This window comes from Epinephelus moara, chromosome 3 (assembly GCF_006386435.1).
Source record: "Epinephelus moara isolate mb chromosome 3, YSFRI_EMoa_1.0, whole genome shotgun sequence".
Classification (NCBI taxonomy): Eukaryota; Metazoa; Chordata; class Actinopteri; order Perciformes; family Serranidae; genus Epinephelus; species Epinephelus moara.
In genome coordinates this window covers 12,218,763-12,238,495 of record NC_065508.1, presented here as the reverse complement: position 1 = coordinate 12,238,495, position 19,733 = coordinate 12,218,763, and the positions used below count along the sequence as shown (strand labels likewise).

Here is a 19,733-nt window from a genome sequence, read left to right as displayed (position 1 = left end):
ATCCCACACACTGGTCCTTTAATGTGCGGTGAAAACTGATGCATTACGGACACATACGTAAGTTACACCTTCACATATCACACGGTTATCATGTTCATTATATCATTTTTTACTAGGAAGACTTTACTGCATATCCACAAGATACTGTACATCTTTAGTAATCTGAAGTGTTTTTTCAGATACCAATTTTACTGCAGCATGCTTATGCATGTAGCATGAATATTGTTAAACATGAAAATGAAACATTTATTCATCAACATTTGGAGTCTTATATTTACATTGGCGACTGGAGCTCCATATCTTTATTTTGTATCTTCTTCAGTTGTTATGTACCTTTGCTGATAAGATGTCCCATCATCATTGTCCTGCAATGTACTATAGTTGTAGTCTCTTATAAAGGTACACAGCACCAGATATATAGCCGTCCTCCTGCTCTGACACCGCTCTCTCCCAGTCTTCCACCTCAGTGACCTCTACACAAGTCCAGAGCCCTTCATCCTCCATCAGCTTCAGCTCATACTCCAGGGCGGCTTTGTACTCCACATTGTCTTGGTTACTTCTGGTTGTCATGCAAATATAGCCACCTAGTGGAAAAGGGTGAGAATGCAGGGGTGTTTTAACAGAGTTCAGTTTTTCACAATTGCTCAGACACGCTTAATGGAACTGGGATCCACTTGATCTTCATCATCATCCTCTTAGCAAAGCAGAAGTTCTCTCTTAAAATGTACTGACACTTTTCCATTGGTTTCACACACTCTTCACACCCTTTTTCAAAACCGTTAACACAGATCTCGTAAAAAGACCCAAAACTCTTTTCGACAAACATGTATTTACAGCTGATAGAAATTACTTACATAATTATAAATCTCTAATGCACCTGTGTGAAACTCCTGTGCTCAGCTCTTCAATCAAGAATCAGTCCTTATCCATTTGTAAAAGGTACCACCTCAGTGTTGCTATTTGTAAGCATGGATCAGAGAGGCCAAAGGCATGTAAAAATGAATACTGAATGTAATACTGTAAAATGAATGAAGGAAACTCTAAGAAAACATATCCCTTTTTTGGATTTCAACAGGAGAGGAAACAGGAAAGTGCAGGTGCAGAGTGCAGCAGGATTTTTTATTTCTACTAACTTGATCTTTGGAGAAAAGCACTGATTTCATATCATGCTTTTGGTACATACTACAACTATGTAAAATATCAACAAATGGCACAGGCACAAATAAAGGTTGAACCGCCTCATATTGGCAGCTGTATTTTGTTGTCCATTATGTAATGATTAATTGAAAGAATGCATTGATTTGAGCACATGTTGTGTTGATTGATGGAAATGTTTGTTTTTTTTAAGATTACTTTTTGGGCTTTTTGCCTTTAATGACAGGACAATTTGCAGCGTGAAAGGGGGAGAGAGTGAGAGAGAGCATGATGGGGTGCCCGCTCCACCCACTGAGCTACTGGGTGCCCCCAAAGATTTGTTTTGGTTGCACATTTTTAATGTTTTGCAAGTGTTGGAGCATTTTTCTAACAAAAAAATGTGTAATTTTGGCCAGAAACTTTCAGTTTAGGCCTGTGTGTGAACTGTTTCCAACTGTAAATTCTGAATGGACGAACATGTTCAAGCAAATGAAAAAAACTGTTCACTTTCAATGAGGAGATGCTCATTTAAAACCATGGATTGGAATTACGGTTAAGACAGCATCAGACCTAAAAAATATGCTCTCACCTGGTTTGGTGGACTTGCACATCTCTCTGACGACACTAACCGGGACCTGACCAACACTCAGTGCTCCAATGATCACGACCACATCAAACAAACCTGCAGGGAGGAGGAGAGAGGTGAAAGAGTAAAGATAAAAGAGAGTTTACATCACTACTGATAATGACAATAAAGATTTATAATATTCAATAGTTGTAATATCATGTAAGACAATAGTTTTGATTTGTGTTTTTCAAAATAAGTTTATAAAGTCAGCTAACCTGCCCCCTTAAGGATCACCTATTGAATCACAGTAATAAATGGCCCATTAGAAATAATTCAAATCATTATATTACCCCACTGGACAGGTAGCGGCCCCTCTCCTAGCATGGACTGCTTCAGGTCCTGGTACAACCCGCTCTTTCTGGCCATCTCCAACATAGCTTCACTTCCATCAATACCCACAAAATGTCCAAATCCATGTCTCTTCATCTGTAAAACAGAGACACATTGGCTGTTTATCAGTCCTACTGGTTAAATCAACTTAACGTAGAAGCTAAAAACTCATAGTGATAAGGTCTCACGAGACCAAGAAGGGAAAGGTTTTGAAGTTTTGATCCAAACAATAAATTAGTATATGTAAGGAGAGAGGGGAAAAGAAGAGGAAGAAAGTCTTTAGAGCCACTCCTTGTTGTCGGTGCAACAACACGAGTTAAAAAAAAGATACACTGCATACAATATTGAAAAGCATACTACAAAAACCACATTGCACATAATGTAAATGAGGTAACAATAAAAGTACCAGAGTCAATAAATGCCACATATTTGACTGGATATACTTTATCTTCTAAACTGAAACAGACCAGGCATCAATACAGATGTCATATTTTAAAGAAATTATTATTTTTAGTCTTCACTCTTAGAAGAAGCACAGAAAAAAGGCCTTTGTCAAATATTAAATTACATACAGGCTGCGAACATGCAGTTACTCCTCTAGATTCAGTTTTCCTTTGACTATAATCTCATAAAACCAGGAGTTAGTTATTTATCTTGTGAGTGTACCTGTTTGGCCATCAGTCCTGTGCCGCAGGCCAAATCCAACACTACAGCTGCTTCACGGTCACCGCTGAAATGAGAGGAGATGCTGTCTGCTGCCAGACTTGGTGCACGGTACTCCAGAACTTCCAGATCCTACTCAAACCAGTTTTAAGAAAGAACAATGATTTTTAAAACAAAGAAACAAGATAAACATGGCACTGCAAGACTACATTTGGCTACATACAAAGGAAATAGAGGCCAGTTTTTAAAACATTTTATAAGATACACAGGGAGCCACATAATGATATGTATTTTGGGATTTCATTGACTCAGTGTTGTTTTCAGTCGGGCATGTTTCACTTCATCAGTTAAACCTTTCCTATTATTTAACTTGACGTAAGAAATACGGCCAATATTTACTGATATCATGTTACTTTACTTCAGTCATCTCACCTGTTCATAGTTCTCTGCCCAGGAGTTGTAAAAGTCGACCTTTTCTGCTGATGTGGTGGTCTTATGAGCTGATAAGACGGCCGCTTTCACATTTTCAAATGTGTTAGTGGCAGCTGCCATTGTATAAAAACCTGTTCAGAGAAAGAACCAGGGACAATATAGTCAAGTGGTAACAATAATAACAACAGATATCAGAATATGTATCATAGATTGGAAGTTTAACGTGTGAGTTAGTATACCATACTTGGATTTGATTTGGCCTTTCAGTGACTCCTTTTGTGATTTCATGTGCAGACAAACAAATCTGAAAATATCTCCAAATCAATTCTGGGAAATCAATTGGTAATTGTGTTACGCGTTATATTAATATGGAATAAGTGGGGGCGATTTAAAACACTGTGCAACTGCTACACTGAAAACCACTTCCTTGCTTCATGTTTCTATTTGCAAAAAATAGAAAATTATTTTAAACCCTGAATTGCACTGTGTAGGAGCCTGGACTCTGGCCGACCTCAGCCTGCTACTACAACTATTAACAGTACATAAGAGATGAGCATGCATGGTAGTGATAGAGTTACCCGCATTAGCCTTTTGTTGTTGTTTTGTGCAGTTTCCTCTTCGGTCAGGTTTCAAGTTGCTTCCCCCAGCCGTTCCCAAATGTAGGCTACTGTAACGACATAAAACGCTGTGTTTTTCATTCACAGCTCGGTGTACCAGGAAGCAACACCACTAGCCTACGTGTTTGCCCTCCTGCTGCTGCATTCAGGGCCACCATACTATTTAACCTAAGCCGCACAGATCTTAATAACAATAATAATAATAATAATAATTATAAACGTTGTTCGTGTAGCAGTTCAAAGGTGATTTACAGCTAATAAAAGTGCATAGTGGTGCACGACATAAAACAGCAAATAAAAATACAGTTTCAAAAACAGAAACAGATAATCAACAATAAAAGCAATATAAAGAAACACAATAAAAGGCAAATAAAACCAAAAAGAAACAACAAACATATAAAAACACAGCTCATACACGTGTTTTTTCTAAGGGTTTTTTTTTTATGTGGCACAGACTCACTGACCTGAACGTGAGGGGGGGCATTTCCAAAATGTTGGAGCTAAAACAGTAAAAGCACGATGCCCCTTTATTTTGAGACTGTAAGAGTAAGTGTTTAGAAGATAAGAGTTAGATGTATAATTTCTATTAGACCATTAAACGCATCTAAAACCTATATTTCCGACAATTCCTGAAGGCACCATTCATTCTTCCAGATTCCTGCACATGCGCAGTGGCGTTATCCCAGGCTGCTATTCGTGTTCCCACCTGTAGAGTGACCAGGAGTCAAAACAAAAATCTTCTGGAAAGTCCTCTTGATTTTTTAAAGCAAGCTAACCAGCTAAAGCACGTAGCCCCCGACAACGTCAGCAGAGGTGTTTCCAAGTGATATCCATGACAGTTTAAATAGCTTCAAAGTAAATCCGTGCGATTCATTTCATTATGGAGTTCTCTCAAAAGTTCCGCTCTTTCTATAACTTGTTTTGGTCCGTTTTCGTGGCATAGCTGGGAAGCTAACGCTGTCTAGTAATATCTAGCTAGCTAGCTAGCTTAGCTTAGCACTCCCCAACAAAACAGCCCAGCCTCCTCTGAGCCTCGTCGGACGGCAGAAGTCTGTAACTTTACTCGCAGGTAACGGGCCTCTACTGTATTTCAGCTGCCTGTTTTGTTTTCTACCAAGAAGTAACTTTTGTTTTTCTGTAAAACTGCTTAAAACATTAAATTCTTACCGCCTGGTGGCTAATTAGCAGTAACAATTGAGGTCAACCACCTTGAATCTGTCATGTATCTTGCATCTAAACGTTCAGTTATCTGTCTTATCGCTTGGAAAAGTTCATGTTATGTCGTGAAATCAGGTTTACGCTTATAATTCTTCAGCTGTGTCCTTTTCCTCAGGTTTCTTTGGCAGCAACACCCCCAACATGTCTATCCTAGGGTTAAAGAAGAAACAGCCAAAGACTTTTAAAGTCAAAGTCATCACTATGGATGCTGAAATGGAGTTCAGCTGTGAGGTACGGATTTATTTAGGCAATGGGGCTGAAAGGATGCTGTATCCATTTATGGATGGATGGGTGTGTTATTTCAGTGTCTAGGTCAGTGTGTAAGCATGTATTGTATGTTTAAGTCTTTTTGTTTCGCATACAGTTAGCCCTCTCAGATTCAGGGACAAGCTCACTAAGGAATAAAGTTAAACATCCTTGCATTTTAAATGTTTTTTTTTTTTTGCGTAAGTGATGATGTGCAGACTTTTCAGATGCCTCATGTCTCAGTTGTAAGGTGTTACAGCCTCCATACAAACAGTAACAAAACCCAGCTCAATAGGGGCAGGAGGCTGCAGCATATAAAAGAGGACGCCACACCAAAGGTAACAGTTTACCCACCAGCTTTATTGTATACCCCAAAACATTAAACAAAGACACAAACAAACTAAAAGGAAAACATAAGGGACTGGAGACCCCGTCCAAAAGGAACAAAAGGAGGGAAGACGCTGGGCCAACCACACAGTGGGCCGTCGTTCCCAGCGTCTCCCCCTAAACTACCTAAAACATGAATTACACCTAAAGAAAACAAAAGAGACGAATAACGTGACTACTGGCAAACTCCAGCCCAAACTAACGCAACAAAACCCCAGCACCTAAAAGAGCATGGGGGAAAAGAACCTGTTTGGGGAGAGGAAAAAGATTCCTCCCTACCTGATCTGCTGTTTGTGAGCCATGTGCTGTGCCATGCCTCTCTTGTCTCTACACTCCCTGTCCCTTTTATGCCCTCCTCCTCTCTCTACCTGAGTGCTAATTGCACTCAGGTGCGAGGCAGGCAGAGGGAGGAGGGAGACCAGGCTGCTGCACATAACAAAAGGTTCTAGCTCCTGAGACAAGAGCTGAGCGCGCACACACGCACACACACATATACATGTATGTATATGCCGATCAGCCAAAACATTAAAACCACTGACAGGTGAAGTGAATAACTTTGATTATTTTGTTCCAGTGCATTGTTCTGCTGGGAAACCTTTGGTTCTGGCAGTCATCAACCTGACATGTTCCACCAACTCAAACGCCGTTGCAGACCAAGTACCCCCCCTCATGGCAACAGTACTCCCCACTGGATAATGCACCCTGCCACACTGCAAACATCCCGCAGGAACGGCCCAAGGAATGTGACAAAGATCTCAAAGTGTCAACCTGGCCTCCACATTCCCCAGATCCCAATCTGAATGAGCATCTGTGGCACGCGCCATTAACCCACCTCGCAACCTACTGGACTAAATGGATCTGCCGCCAACGCACTGGTGCCAGACACCACAGGACACTCCCAGAGACTCCTGTTCAGAGCCAAGTCTGATCCAAGGAGGCCCCACCTTGGATTAGGGGTACTTCTGTTGTACCGCCACATCACAAGAATCCTTGAGCAGATTGGGACCTGGGAAATTTAGAAGCCAGGTCGACACCTTGAGCTTTTTGTCATGCTCCACAGGCCATTTCTGAACAGCTTTTTGTAGTGTGGCGTGCTGTGGGACTTCCAGAACCAGACTGATACCAGACTGGTTTTTAACATATGATCCATTTATTGTTGCAGTCTGCAGTCTGGATCCTGGTGCATCTCAGTTTAGCTAGATAGACCGGGCCCAGATTTCTCCATAGTCATTAGTTCAAGGTCCGCATAGTTTAAGGGTGTTTTCACATATAGTCCTTTTCAAATAAACCAAAGTGGACCAACAGAAAAGGGACTTGAGTTTGCTGTCTCTAGTGAGTAGCTGTCTGTCATTCACTCACTCTACAGCAGCATGTGGCATTTCAAAATAAAAGCTCTGTCTTGAACATTCATTGTACTTTAAAATAAAGTGTCTTTTTTTACAAATTTGACACATTTGTGAGTCACTTGCGGTCCGTTCAGAATGGACTCATGACCCACCAGTTGCAAACCACTAGTCTAAATGATAGCCACTCATTAAATATGTGGCATTTGTCATGTGAAATAGTGCCTGTGCTTCTTTTTTTTCTCCTGGTAAAGTGTATTAATGTTTTATTACTTATTGTTAGTGAAGGTTATCTCCACCCTTGCTATTAAATACTGAAGAAATCTTCACAAAACCATCACATCAAGACTTTATCAGAAAGATTTCTATTCAAAAAGAGCGTGAGTTATTAGTTTATATTTGGGTTGATTCCAGCAGTCACTGAAATGGGTACAACACAACAACTTCAGAACAGCGCATTTGCTTACAGCATCTTAACTTACTGGTCTCTTTATCACTCACTTTTTATTTCAGGTGAAGTGGAAAGGTAAAGACCTGTTTGACCTGGTGTGTCGCACTGTTGGTTTGAGGGAGACTTGGTTTTTTGGACTCAGGTACACAGTAAAGGACACCTACGCCTGGCTGAAACCAGAGAAACGGGTGAGTGAATTAGTGAACTTGTGAAGGTCAAACTGGCTAATGAGGATATAAAAACAACACAACTTGAACAATATTTCAGATGCTTTGTGGTTAAAATGTTTTGCACAATGCAGCTGATTTGTATGAAGTGCCCAAAATTGAAAGATGAGGCTATTCTGGATCATAGGGCTGCAACTAATGATAATTTCCATTATGAGGCATTTTTTACCATCAAACAATTGATGTTCAGTCAGAATATAGCAAAAAAATACCCATCACAATTTTCCCAGAGTACAAGGTGACATCTTTGAATTGCTTGTGATCTGACAAACCAAAAGATGCCCGTTCACAGTGATTTAAAGCAGGAAATCATCACATCACTCAGCTTATTTAAATTGCTGAGGAATTAAAAATCGACCAGTTAAGCAATTAACTACCTAACTGTTTAGTGTGTTGCTAGTAATAATTACTCAGACACTGATCATGACATGATTTAGTGAGGGTCTGGCCTGATAAACATATTATTGTGCACATTTCTTCAAAGGTCTTGGACCAAGAGGTTCCAAAGGACTCTCCCATAACATTTCATTTCCTGGCGAAATTCTTCCCAGAGAAAGTAGAAGAAGAGCTGGTTCAAGAGATAACTCAGCACCTCTTCTTCTTACAGGTAATCTAACGTATAACCTTTCTCGTGAAATCACCTTTGGCTCGATTGTTTTTGTAAAAACATTTTTAGTAAATTTCTGATCTCATGCTTTAGAAAACTAAATGAAAAATGTTCACTTGGTTAAATACATGTTCTTACATGTATTGAAATTCTTGTACAGGTGAAAAAACAGATATTAGATGAAGAGATATTCTGTTCCCCTGAAGCATCTGTCCTGTTGGCATCGTACGCTGTCCAGGCCAAGGTAAGAAAGCCAAAATGTTTTGATCAGCTTTATGCAAAGACACTCTCTGTGTATGGACACAACAGCACAGATGGTATAAAGCATGAAAAAACATTTCTTCCTCTTGGGTACTGATGTTTTTCCTCACAAGAAGATGCAGGGCAACATATTGACAGAGGAGATCTATGTGATGGTGCAAACAAATCTGTTTTATTTCCAGTTAGGCTCATACACAGTATATGCTTCAAAGGACTAATGTGTAGGATTTAGTGGCATCTAGCAGTGAGGTTCCAGATTGCAACCAGCTGAAACGTCTCCTGTGCACCAAGCCTGTAGGAGAACTTCGGTGGCCGAGGCAAAAATGTGAATGGCCTTGTCTAGAGCCAGTGTGTGATTTGTTGGTTCTGGGTTACTGTAAAACAATATGGATGACTCCGTGAAGGAGGACACGCTCCGTATGTAGAAAGAAACAGCTCTTTCTAAGGTGATTGAAACAAACTATTCTTATTTTCAGGTGATTTATAACTAATGAAAATGTAGTTATGAATATTATTTACCATTTTTGCCATTCTACACACCAGACCTTACGTTTCGCTTTTGTGCAACAATAATGTCCACATTTCTTTCTTTTGCTTTTCTTGTTTTCCACTGCCTCCCCCTCAATCTCAATCACAGTATGGGGACTATGACCCAAACTTTCACAAGCCGGGCTTCCTGGCACAAGACGAGCTTTTGCCAAAAAGAGTAAGTATACAGTACTATGTGTACATTTGTCTCTTTATTGTTACAGCATTTAGCCAGTGTTTGTGTGCTTGCGTGTAGGCATAGAGTATATAATGTCTTTCCTGTGATCCTGTATCGGTATTCCAGGTTTTGATGCAGTACCAAATGACAGCTGACATGTGGGAGGAGAAGATCACAGCTTGGTATGCAGAACACAGAGGCATCGCCAGGTAGGACCGACAAAGGAGTGCTCGTGGAATCCAGTGTAAAAAGAGAAATGATCACTTTGCAGTAGGGGTGTCGTGATTCCAATGCTAAATTGAGAATTTGTCGGAATGAGCTTTCAATTTAGATTATTTATCAAAAGCAGCCTCACCCCCACCTTTACCCTGCTTTTTTGCATGTGTCCAAAGAAGAAAAAAAAAACACTTAACTGTAGCCTGCAGCTGTACTTTTCTTGACATCATGGCCATAGCCAGAGTCAGAGATGATAGGGAAACTGGAAAGCCACAAAGCCTCCCAGAAGTCAGCAGTTTGGCAATGTTTTGCCGTCCCCTTAAGTTCTGTTAACTACAAATCTGTGGTTGAAAGGAAAACTACAGTTTGTAGGCTGTGCTTGTGATGGAAAAGTAAAGCAAGGTGGCTTTTTGGAGGTGAGGAAACTGAAGCTGTCTTTATAAAGAACCTTTCTGCCATCTAGTGGCTATACTTTTTGCTCCCTGGGGCAATAGGTTATTGTGATATTTATTTCAATTTTACCATTTGGCCCTGGTGTTGTACATTTCAAAGAAATATGACAGTTATATTACACTTGATACCATGTGGCCTAACTTTTTAAAGAAGAATTTGGAAATGTAAATGACAGTTGACAGGGCGTAAAACCAATGATTTGTTAATCTTTACGAATTAAGACTCAATGGTCTAAATAATGTCATAGCGTCAAATCAGTCAAGTCATAGAGTCAAATCAGATTGTGGATCTGAAAAATCATGACACCCCTACTTTAAGGTGTAGTCTTAGATTTTGTAGATAAAGTGTGATAAACGTATATGCCTTCTCTTCCTTATTTTTACACCGTCCATACAGGGATGAGGCTGAGATGGAATACCTAAAAATCGCTCAGGACCTTGAGATGTACGGTGTCAGCTACTTTGCCATAACTGTGAGTGCAAATTACTGTGCCTTGTTAATGTATTTTAAAAACGCAACATTACTGTCATGCTGGTTTACATTTCTGTGTTACACATCTCATCAACAGCAAAATAAGAGGGACACAGACCTCTTACTGGGAGTGGATGCTCAGGGTCTTCACATCTACAGCCCTAACAGCAAACTCAACCCTAACAAATCCTTTCCTTGGAGTGGCATCCGCAACATCTCTTACAGCGAAAAGGAGGTAATGCAAGCAGTTTACTGTCTTTTGTGATCTTCCCTAGATCGAGACTTTGTGCTTTTTTTATGTCACATTCCTGTCACTTTGGAAGAATCGTAAAAGCAGGTGCCATATCTTGTTCTTTTGATTGTTTAACTGGATGGAAATTCAACATCCATAATGATCACATGAGGGTAGACTCACAAGTCAGTCTTTAGACGCTTTGCTTAACTAAAGACTGATGTCTTTCTCCCTGATTTTGTGTTTAGATGGGCGGATACAATTTCAGAGTTTAAAAAAACTCCCTACGTTGCAGAACCAATAGTAAATGCGCAGGGCGGTCCTTCGGTGGCTCGTTGAACTCTTGTGCTTGTAAACATAGTCCCACTAGAAACACGTGTAGCGGTACAAAATGGCTCAGCCGCGCTCGCAGAAAACGCCGTCAAAGTTAGTGGATGTTTGTCGCGTTTGCGGCGACACATTCTCCCCAACTAAAAGAAACAAACATAATCTTTTACAAAGCCATGACTCATCCATCCGGCCGGACTATAGAGGGAATCGCCTCGTTGTTTAGAAATACTTCCGGGTAGAAAACCAGCAGAGCTTTATATACATAAACACAATGATTGAACATTACTATTTCTTAGCCGTTAGCAGTGTCTGTAATAGGTAATAAATCATTAAACGGTCCGTGAAAAAAATATTTTTTCCAGCGGATATCTTAGTTACAACATGGTTGAGCTAGCAAAGCAGTTTTGTGTTGCTATGTGTGGTATTTATTCAGTTTTCGGAAATCATGATGTCTAGAAAGCATCAGTGGCTGCAGCTGACAGGGACAGCTAACAGCAGCAGCAAAGCTAACATTAGGACGTCATCTGTTAAAAGCCTCCCGTTGTCGGATACGACATGAAACTACTCCAGTTAGCTCAATCATGTTGTAACTAAGACATCCGCTGGAAAAAATATTTTCTTCACGTATGAGCACACGTTTGATAAAACGGAGTTTAACCTCTCGGCATCCATTTTCAAGCTCTCTGTGTGTTTGTTTCCTTGCGGACGAGAAAAGGGGGAGCGCACATTTCCGAGAAGGCGTGTCCTTTTCAAAAATGCAAGAGGCGTTGCTTTGTTGCCGGCCGTTTTCGCCGGTGTGTTAAACACACTTTAGAAAGGACTGTCCCCAGACTATCAGAAGGTGGAGATCTCTGATTGTCTGGTGGCGAGACTAACATGAGGAAAATAGGCTGAATCTTTTGTTGCTACAAATACACTGCCAAAGACAAAACAACTGTCTATGCATTAAGGCTGCCTGTTTAATTTTCCCAGAGCCTTCAAATAGTATCATCTATCCGAACAACAGTCCACAAATCTACATCTATTCAGTTTATTATCATGTATGACAAAGAAAAGCACCAAATTCCCACATTTTATTAAGCATGAATCAAAAAAAAAGTTTTACTTATTTCCTTTAAAAAATGACTAGAATGATTATCAAATGAGCAGAATAGTTGACAATTAATTTTTCTGTCGATCGACTAATTGATTATTCATTGCGGCTCTACAATGCAGCTGTTCAGTAAACCTGCAACAATTCAGTATAGGATTTTCACTCTAACCAGTTAACTCAAAAAAAAAGTTGTGTCAGTTTTGTAGAAAAACTGAATTTAATAACTTCCTTATGTTGCAGTTCACAATCAAACCCCTGGATAAGAAGAAAGATGTTTTCAAGTTCTACTCGTCTCAGCTGCGTGTCAACAAACTGGTTGGTTTACCTCTTTAACTGTGTAAATGTTTAACTATTGAAAATTTAGATGGGAGTTATGTTAAGTAAGATGGTGCTGGTTTGTATCGGCTTTGTCTTTAGATCCTGCAGTTGTGCATCGGTAACCATGATCTATTCATGAGGCGGAGGAAGGTGGACTCCATTGAAGTGCAACAGATGAAGGCTCAAGCAAAAGAGGAGAAGGCCCGCAAGAAGGTCAGCGCCCTCTTAGCTCCATCTCAGCAATTAGAATAATAGATTAAGCGTGATGTACACCATGCGTACATCATCATGGTTTATTGTCTTATATTTAATCGGATTTCTCGGCCTCGATCTAGATGGAGCGTCAAATCCTGGCACGGGAAAAACAGATGAGAGAGGAAGCAGAACGGGCAAAAGAGGAGATGGAACGTAGACTTTTCCAGCTGCAGGACGAGGCACGACTGGCCAACGAGGCTCTGGTAAGAGCTTTATGTAGTTGGCATGAGATAATTGACCTTTCGTTTATCCCTGCCCCTTTGTGATGATTGCATTAGAGTCAATGGAGCACAGCTGTGTTGTTGTTAATATATGTTATACAGACAGATTCCTCTATCATGCTAAGCCCTAAACTCTTGCATGATTTATCTTAAATTTTCTTCGTGAAAATGTTTTTGAAATATTTCTCCAGCTGCGATCTGAGGAGACAGCGGACCTGCTGGCAGAGAAGGCCCAAATTGCTGAGGAGGAGGCCAAGCTGTTGGCCCACAAGGCTGCAGAAGCGGAGCAGGACAGGCAGAGGTTAGAGGTCACCGCCATGAAGACCAAGGAGGAGAAAAGACTGATGGAGCAGAAGATGAGGGAGGCAGAGCAGCTGGCTGTCAAACTGGTGGAGCAGTCAGAAAGGAGGTCTGGATTCAATTACAGCTTTTCTGTATGCATAACATTTATTATATTTTTCAATTAAAAAGCCATTGATAGCCAACAGTACGTTCTTTCTACCCCTGGACCCGGAATAAGTGAAAAACACACACAGTATTCTGCTTATAATACTCCCAAGCGTTACCTGTAAATTAATAACACTCTTACTGTTTCCCACCAGTCTTGAAGTAACCAAAACTCTGGTTCCAGGTTGAAGGAGGCAGATCATCTGAAACAGGACCTGACTGAGGCAAAAGACGCTGAGCGGAGAGCCAAACAGAAGCTGCTGGAGATCACCAAAACAACATACCCTGTACGGTGATGATGATGATGATAATGATGATGATGATGATGCTGGTCTGCTCTTTGTGATGCCTTTGTTATTTATTTTTGTGAGTGAATGCAACTTCTTAGTGTTTAAAATAGACTTGGGAGGTATCAATTTTTTCATACCTTCCTGAAATTTCACCAGGGTATGTAGAACATGATGATATTTGTGTTGGCATACATTAATTACCTGCTGTGCTTTGAAGGTAACATTACACTGCAACATTGAAGGTAAAATGAGGAAATATAAGCATGAATGCAGTGTGCACCACTAACCGAGTTTTGAAGTGCTTTATTATAGGTTTGATTTAGTTGGATAAGAAGCTTGCTTTCATTTTTTGTTGTCGTTCAAAATAAGAGCTGTCAAAATGTAGTAACAGTACCATAAAACAAAAAAGTATAATGAGATCACTGTCAGTTTTCGCCATGGTGTAACCACTGAGTTGACACCCGTTTTCCTGTCTTCCAGCTCATAGCAGCCTACTCTACTCCTGCTCCCCCCGCTCCTCCTGAAGCAGCCGACTTTGCCTATGAATCGGCGTCGACGCGCCTCGACTTCAAGGACTCTGACATGAAGAGGCTGTCCATGGAGATCGAGAGAGAGAGGTGAGTTTAAATCCCCTGCGGCAACACTTTAGAAAGACAGCTGAGATGTGCTCGTGTATGATCTCTTGTCACGGGTCAATGCAGGCTGGAGTACATGGAGAAGAGTAAACACCTGCAGGACCAGCTGAAGGAACTGAAGACAGAAATCGAGTCTCTGAAGCTGGAGGAGCAGCAGCAACAGGCTGGCCTCTACAGCCTCCGCAATGAGGCAAGGGGATACATCCAGGAGCCTGTCTACATACCTCACAGCAACGTACGCATGAGCACTTCATATGATCTTCTTCTTAGTGTTGATATTACTAATATTATTAGTTTTAGTGATGATTGATTGCCTTTTAGAATGTCTTAGTAGTGCGTATAAACCTGTGAATCCAGCTAATACTATCGTTTCATAATAACAGGCTTACATGTAAACTACAGCCAGTTTACTTCACTTTCTGACTTTTTATTTGCATCACCCAAAGCATAATAGGAATTGTAGTGCCAGAAATATTTCTTCTAAATGGAAATAAGGAAAACACTGTGTCAAAACCCATGATAGTGATGTTTTTTTGTTTTTTTTTGACAGTACAAAGATGTTAAATATACCAGAAATACCAGAAATCTAGAAGTCATTACTAATACCAGTAGAATTCCAGAATCTCGATACCCAACTTGATACCACGGTAAAAAACAAACAAATTCCATGAACTTAAACGTACACTCCTTAATTAAAACATTACCGCCAGTTGATGTGGTTTTGTTAGATTTCGAGGGCGAGGAAGCATATTAATATATAGCCTGCAGTATTTGTAACCTATTTCTTCACCATTGATTTTAATGATACCAATGCAGTCATCGATTTTGCTTATTTGTTCAACTCTTTATCGATGCCCTTAATGATTCCTGATCAGTTGTCTGTGTGGGCGGCCCATACAGGTTTCAGGGTCAGTGCAACAGTTTTATAATCTCTGAGCCTGAACACAGTGTTGACACAGAGTAGAAAATAGGCATGCATACGACTCAGGTGGGCAAAAGCTCCACTGTTGAACAGTTTTCTTAGTTAAAGAAAAACCTGTTAAGCCTGCCTGAGTGGCATTAATGTTATTATAACAGGATATTTACCCTGGGAAGCAGTGCGAGACGTGCAGCGAGTGTCAAATACATGACATTCTTGGAATTTAAGCCCATGTTGTGTGGAGAGATGTTTCAGCACATTGCTGGTTTTCCACACTTATTGATATTATAATTTTACAGACATGGCAAACAGCACTGTTGTAATCTCACAAATGAAGTCATGCTTTGGACCATTTTATCCTCTCGCCCATGTTGCGTGTTTTCAGCAGCATAGACGCTTGAGTTTGGCATCATTGTCTTGCAGTGCACAACTGTCAGAAAAGCATGCTGGCATTGCTAAAATGCCATCCGCCCATCCTCCCCTGTGACTGGATGGCTGGATAAGAAGTGACAGTGACGAGTGCAGTGTTTTGCCCAAAATTGAACAAAAAACAAAACAAAAAAAAACACAAACACGCAGTGCTCAGCGCATTATGACGCTCAGTGCCTCGTCATGTTGCTGTTTTTTGTAGCATAGTGCAAATATGCAGTGCTCACCTTGCAAAAAAATCTAAATAAATACACAGGCCTCAGGAAACAGAGCCTTTCTTTTCCAGAAGTTGAGGCAGAGCTGTCGCTGCAGCTGTACTTGCCGCCTTTTCTCTGTTGTTGTTCTTCCGTGCTGGTAGGCTTTCCTCTTCTTCTTATTGCTTGTAACTGCAGACACAACACTTGTAGGCGTATATGATGCCCCGTCAGATCTGGAGGAATTGCAGCCCCGGTATCTACGGTAGTGGAGAAAAACGAACCAGCACATTTTAAGAATTTTGACTTGGTAGCTAAGTCTCAGTTCTCCTGACATTCCTACTCTATACATTAACAGATATCTTTTGAGTCAAACCAGCCAACAGTTTAATGGGTTCCTGTCTTAAATATTCTGTTGTGGGATGACAAAATATTCCAGATGTGATTTATATGAAACACAATAGTATTTGTTGTATCAGTAGTGACGTTTAGGAAACTGTACTTCTTGTTGCTCTCTCAGACTGCTCATACTCCTCTTGTTTTGCAGCGAAACTCTGCGTACATGTCTCAGATGGCCTTCTTTGAAGAAGTGTGATCCTGCGAGATGAGGAAGGAGGGCACCGGCTGTTGTGACTCAGTGCTTTCTCCAAATGTTGGGTTAATTTTTTTTACCTGGCTGAAACTAACAAACAGACACTCACATACACCACGACTGTGTGCTTTGGAAAGACTTTAAATCAATCCTCGACAACAAACAGCCACTTTGGGCTCCCTGCACAGGTTGTTACGCTAGATTGTACCACCTGCTACACTACAGCGCCTTCCACATTTCTTTTTATATATAATGAACACATTGTGTGTGTATCTAACACAGATGCAGGACATGGTGCTGAAAATGGATGTATGATGGAGTTGCTGATGTTTTTTTGTGTGTGTGTGGTTTTAAGGGATACTTAGCTGTAAGGTGGTCTGATTTAAGGTCATAACTTAATCACAAGTTATAAATGAGTGCCTTGACAACTTTTTGGGACAGGGATCAGGGTTAAAATTTATCAAAAACTGGCTTAAGGCAAGGTTCCTGCTTTGCATGTAATTAGGTAAATTATCTTATTCAGGCTGGGGAATTTCTGAAAAGTTAAACATATCAGTATAGATTTTGTAGACATGGTCATTTTCTTTCAAACCAGCAAAGTGCCTCTCAAACTTTTGAAAACAGAACGTCAAAGAAACCCAAATGCTCAAATTTCTGATTATACTTTGACCAAACTATCGTAGCTTTGAACGCTAAAATTCCACTAAGACAACTCTTGATCAGTGATATGTAATATGAGGATTAACATTGTGATCTTGTGCATAAAACTAATTTATAAAAGTAGTAATTGCAACTTACAGAAAAGTCCAAATTTGACAAGCAGACGTGTGCAGGGACAGTGTCTAGATGTGACACTCCATAAAAAAATGCAGTGTTTAATCTTTGTTTTGGTCTTTTGCTTGTGTTTGTTTGCTGTTTCTGTTACTTGGTTCATGAACTGCCTTCACTGATAACAGCAGTCTGGTGCCTTCATCGTCCCTAGTGCCTCATGGTGGTAGTTAATAGAAATGTAGAATACAGTTACAAGCTTGAGCTCTGCCATTTCAAATTTTTATATTTTGTACGCTAGACTGTTGATGTGCCTTGAACTTTATTTTTTACTATTGCGATCTGAGTTGCTAAGGTTTTATTTGGTATCATTGTGCTCATGTGTCTTAGCAGTAGTTTGGGGTCATACCCTGACCTATTTACAGAGTAGCAGACTGATGGCTTTCCTGCTTCCTTTTTTGTGTTTTCTCTGCTCATGTACTTCTCAGGGTTAGTGTTGGAGACAATCACTGCAGGTAGACTCTTTTGTTCTTCCCCTGAGATAAACAGTATCTTTTAATGTTTACCTTTTTGAACAGGCTATTTTCAATTAACTTAGTCCAGTAGTATTTCACAGAGTTTTTGACAGCAGTGTGTGTGCTGCATTTCACAGATAAAAAGGTGGGTAATCTGAGTAAACCTTTAATCGACTACGGTCCTCATTACATTGTTAAAAAGGGAGAGGCTGGATGCCAAATATACAGCCGGAGATTCTGCATGTTTGTTTATTTGGACCGGCCTGTGACAAACAATTATTGCCCTCATGATTGGGTTATAAATGAGAAATGCTCACCTTAGTCTTTTCTAAATGATATTGTGTCAAATGGCCCAGTGGAAGTGTTTTTTTTTTTTTTTTTTTCATCAACACATTGCTTAAGTGCTTCGATTTGCATCTTTAACTTTATTTATTTGTGCTATAAATCCTTAAATAACATCACCACGTCTGTTTTCTTGAGCTCTGTCATTGTGTGGGAATTTCATGTTCGTTTTGTTTTTCAGAAATGGGATTTTCCTGCCAAATTCGAGTCCAGTGTAAACAGTGATTTTCACTCAAAACATGATTGTACATTAGGGGATGCCTTGGGTTTACATTGAAGTGACAAAAATTTCACATCGAAGTTGTGTCAATGATTTATTTGATTTATCAAGTTATATCAGTTCATTACAACACTGTTTGTGCAGATGTAAATGAGCTGTCTCACAGATGATTTATTTTTTGCTTCCTCATGTCAATAAAACCAGTCGTCTTAACTACAGAGCAAAGACCACACAATCCTCTACATTTTTTATATTAAAAAACAATTTATTTTAATATTAGAACATGCTTAGAAATTCATAATGTGCACCAAAATACACACATGTACAGACAATCTTAATGTCTGATTGGGTGATGTTGGCTATGGTATTTGCAGAAAAATCAAATCTTGTCCAGCAATATTGGTCGTTTGTACACAATGTCATAATCAGGTTTGGCCATTTCCAGTGATCATGTCATTGACTGTGTTTACATGCACAAAATGTTCTGGATTTTGCACTTATTCAGAAGAACACAATATTCCTATCAAGCTGTTTACATGGCCAATGAAAAATAATATTTAGGTAATATTCCAGGTTACATGCAGTGATGCAAAATCTGTTTAATCTGCTGTTTCATGTCCTTCATCATGTTAAAATATAGAGAAGTGAAACAGCTGGAGCAACTTGTGGCATTTGCTTCTTTGCATCAGAATAGGAAGTTTCCACTGGTGGCCAACTTGTTTGATCATGCAAACATAGCTTCCCTCTTTTATTAATTAAACCACCTTCTTTAACAGGTCAGTGTTGAGATCTCTGAGCATATCCAAAAACCTGTTGATATCCAAGTCTTTCATAACGTTTCAAAGTAGGTGTGTTGTTGTTCTGACCAAAAATGTGGGCTTTCTTTTAGGCATGCATCTCTACCCCCCAAACTTATGTGTTGGTTTGTGTACGATGCATCCATGAAAACGCACAGAGCTGACTGTAAACAGGCAAGATGCCATGTGTTGCAAACTGGTACAAAACTTAAGTTGAATTCCAAATGGGCTGTATACGTGTCCAAAGAATGCCATTAAAACCCAAATAATACCAGCACATCTCGCGTCTCAATCAGAAAATGCTACATTCACACAAAGGCCTAAATGGGAATATCCAAGGTCACATGACCTGCATCAAATTCAGAACATTGTTATATTCAGAATAATAGTGGAATATTAGTGTGCATGAAAACATAGCCACTGAAGTGCAGTCATCAGGTGAGTTGCCACCAAATGTTAGATGTTTTGAAAAGCTGTTATGAAGGACTGGACCCTAAAATTCAATAGAGGTAGCAAGTCTGCACTTAAGTGTTATCAGTACGTCACAGATCTTTGCAAATCCAGCAAATTAATTTTAACTTTAAAGACATTACATTGCTATTTATAGTATTTAGTGGCAGTCAAATGCAGCCAATTATCACAACATACAGCAGTTTCTACCAAATCCTCTTTTTATTTTCAACACAGTTTGCGTCAGACAGATTAGTTTTTCTGTTTTTCATAGATAAAGTGAAATCAAAAGGAAG

The 19,733-nt window shown here is 39.9% G+C and overlaps 2 protein-coding genes across 2 annotated transcripts; one reads left to right on the top strand and one right to left on the bottom strand.

Moving 5' to 3' along the window:
• Positions 1–85: 85 nt before the first annotated feature.
• Positions 86–3,956, bottom strand: mettl27 (methyltransferase like 27). Its single transcript, XM_050040862.1, has 6 exons — positions 3,766–3,956; positions 3,188–3,318; positions 2,759–2,887; positions 2,053–2,188; positions 1,724–1,816; positions 86–584 (listed from the first exon to the last, which is right to left on the bottom strand). Exons 2-6 carry the CDS (start codon positions 3,305–3,307, stop codon positions 376–378), a joined length of 687 nt encoding a protein of 228 aa, XP_049896819.1. The 5' UTR covers positions 3,308–3,318; positions 3,766–3,956; the 3' UTR covers positions 86–375.
• Positions 3,957–4,502: 546 nt separating this feature from the next.
• On the top strand, positions 4,503–18,408 carry nf2b (NF2, moesin-ezrin-radixin like (MERLIN) tumor suppressor b). Its single transcript, XM_050040433.1, has 17 exons — positions 4,503–4,873; positions 5,138–5,253; positions 7,512–7,637; positions 8,161–8,283; positions 8,444–8,527; positions 9,182–9,250; positions 9,377–9,459; positions 10,316–10,391; positions 10,488–10,625; positions 12,286–12,360; positions 12,463–12,576; positions 12,699–12,821; positions 13,031–13,248; positions 13,471–13,573; positions 14,057–14,193; positions 14,278–14,446; positions 16,301–18,408. Exons 2-17 carry the CDS (start codon positions 5,164–5,166, stop codon positions 16,346–16,348), a joined length of 1,776 nt encoding a protein of 591 aa, XP_049896390.1. The 5' UTR covers positions 4,503–4,873; positions 5,138–5,163; the 3' UTR covers positions 16,349–18,408.
• The last annotated feature ends 1,325 nt before the right edge of the window (positions 18,409–19,733 follow it).

What these genes read in the sequence shown, in the direction of transcription:
- mettl27 (XM_050040862.1), bottom strand. Translation starts at nt 3,307, where the DNA reads ATGGCAGCTGCCACTAACACATTTGAAAATGTGAAAGCGGCCGTCTTA. An exon ending in GGGCAGAGAACTATGAACAG is followed by an intron (nt 2,888 to 3,187) that starts GTGAGATGACTG and finishes TGGTTTGAGTAG; the next exon opens with GATCTGGAAGTTCTGGAGTA. An exon ending in CAGGACTGATGGCCAAACAG is followed by an intron (nt 2,189 to 2,758) that starts GTACACTCACAA and finishes TCTGTTTTACAG; the next exon opens with ATGAAGAGACATGGATTTGG.
- nf2b (XM_050040433.1), top strand. Translation starts at nt 5,164, where the DNA reads ATGTCTATCCTAGGGTTAAAGAAGAAACAGCCAAAGACTTTTAAAGTC. An exon ending in AAATGGAGTTCAGCTGTGAG is followed by an intron (nt 5,254 to 7,511) that starts GTACGGATTTAT and finishes TTTTTATTTCAG; the next exon opens with GTGAAGTGGAAAGGTAAAGA. An exon ending in TCACCAAAACAACATACCCT is followed by an intron (nt 13,574 to 14,056) that starts GTACGGTGATGA and finishes CCTGTCTTCCAG; the next exon opens with CTCATAGCAGCCTACTCTAC.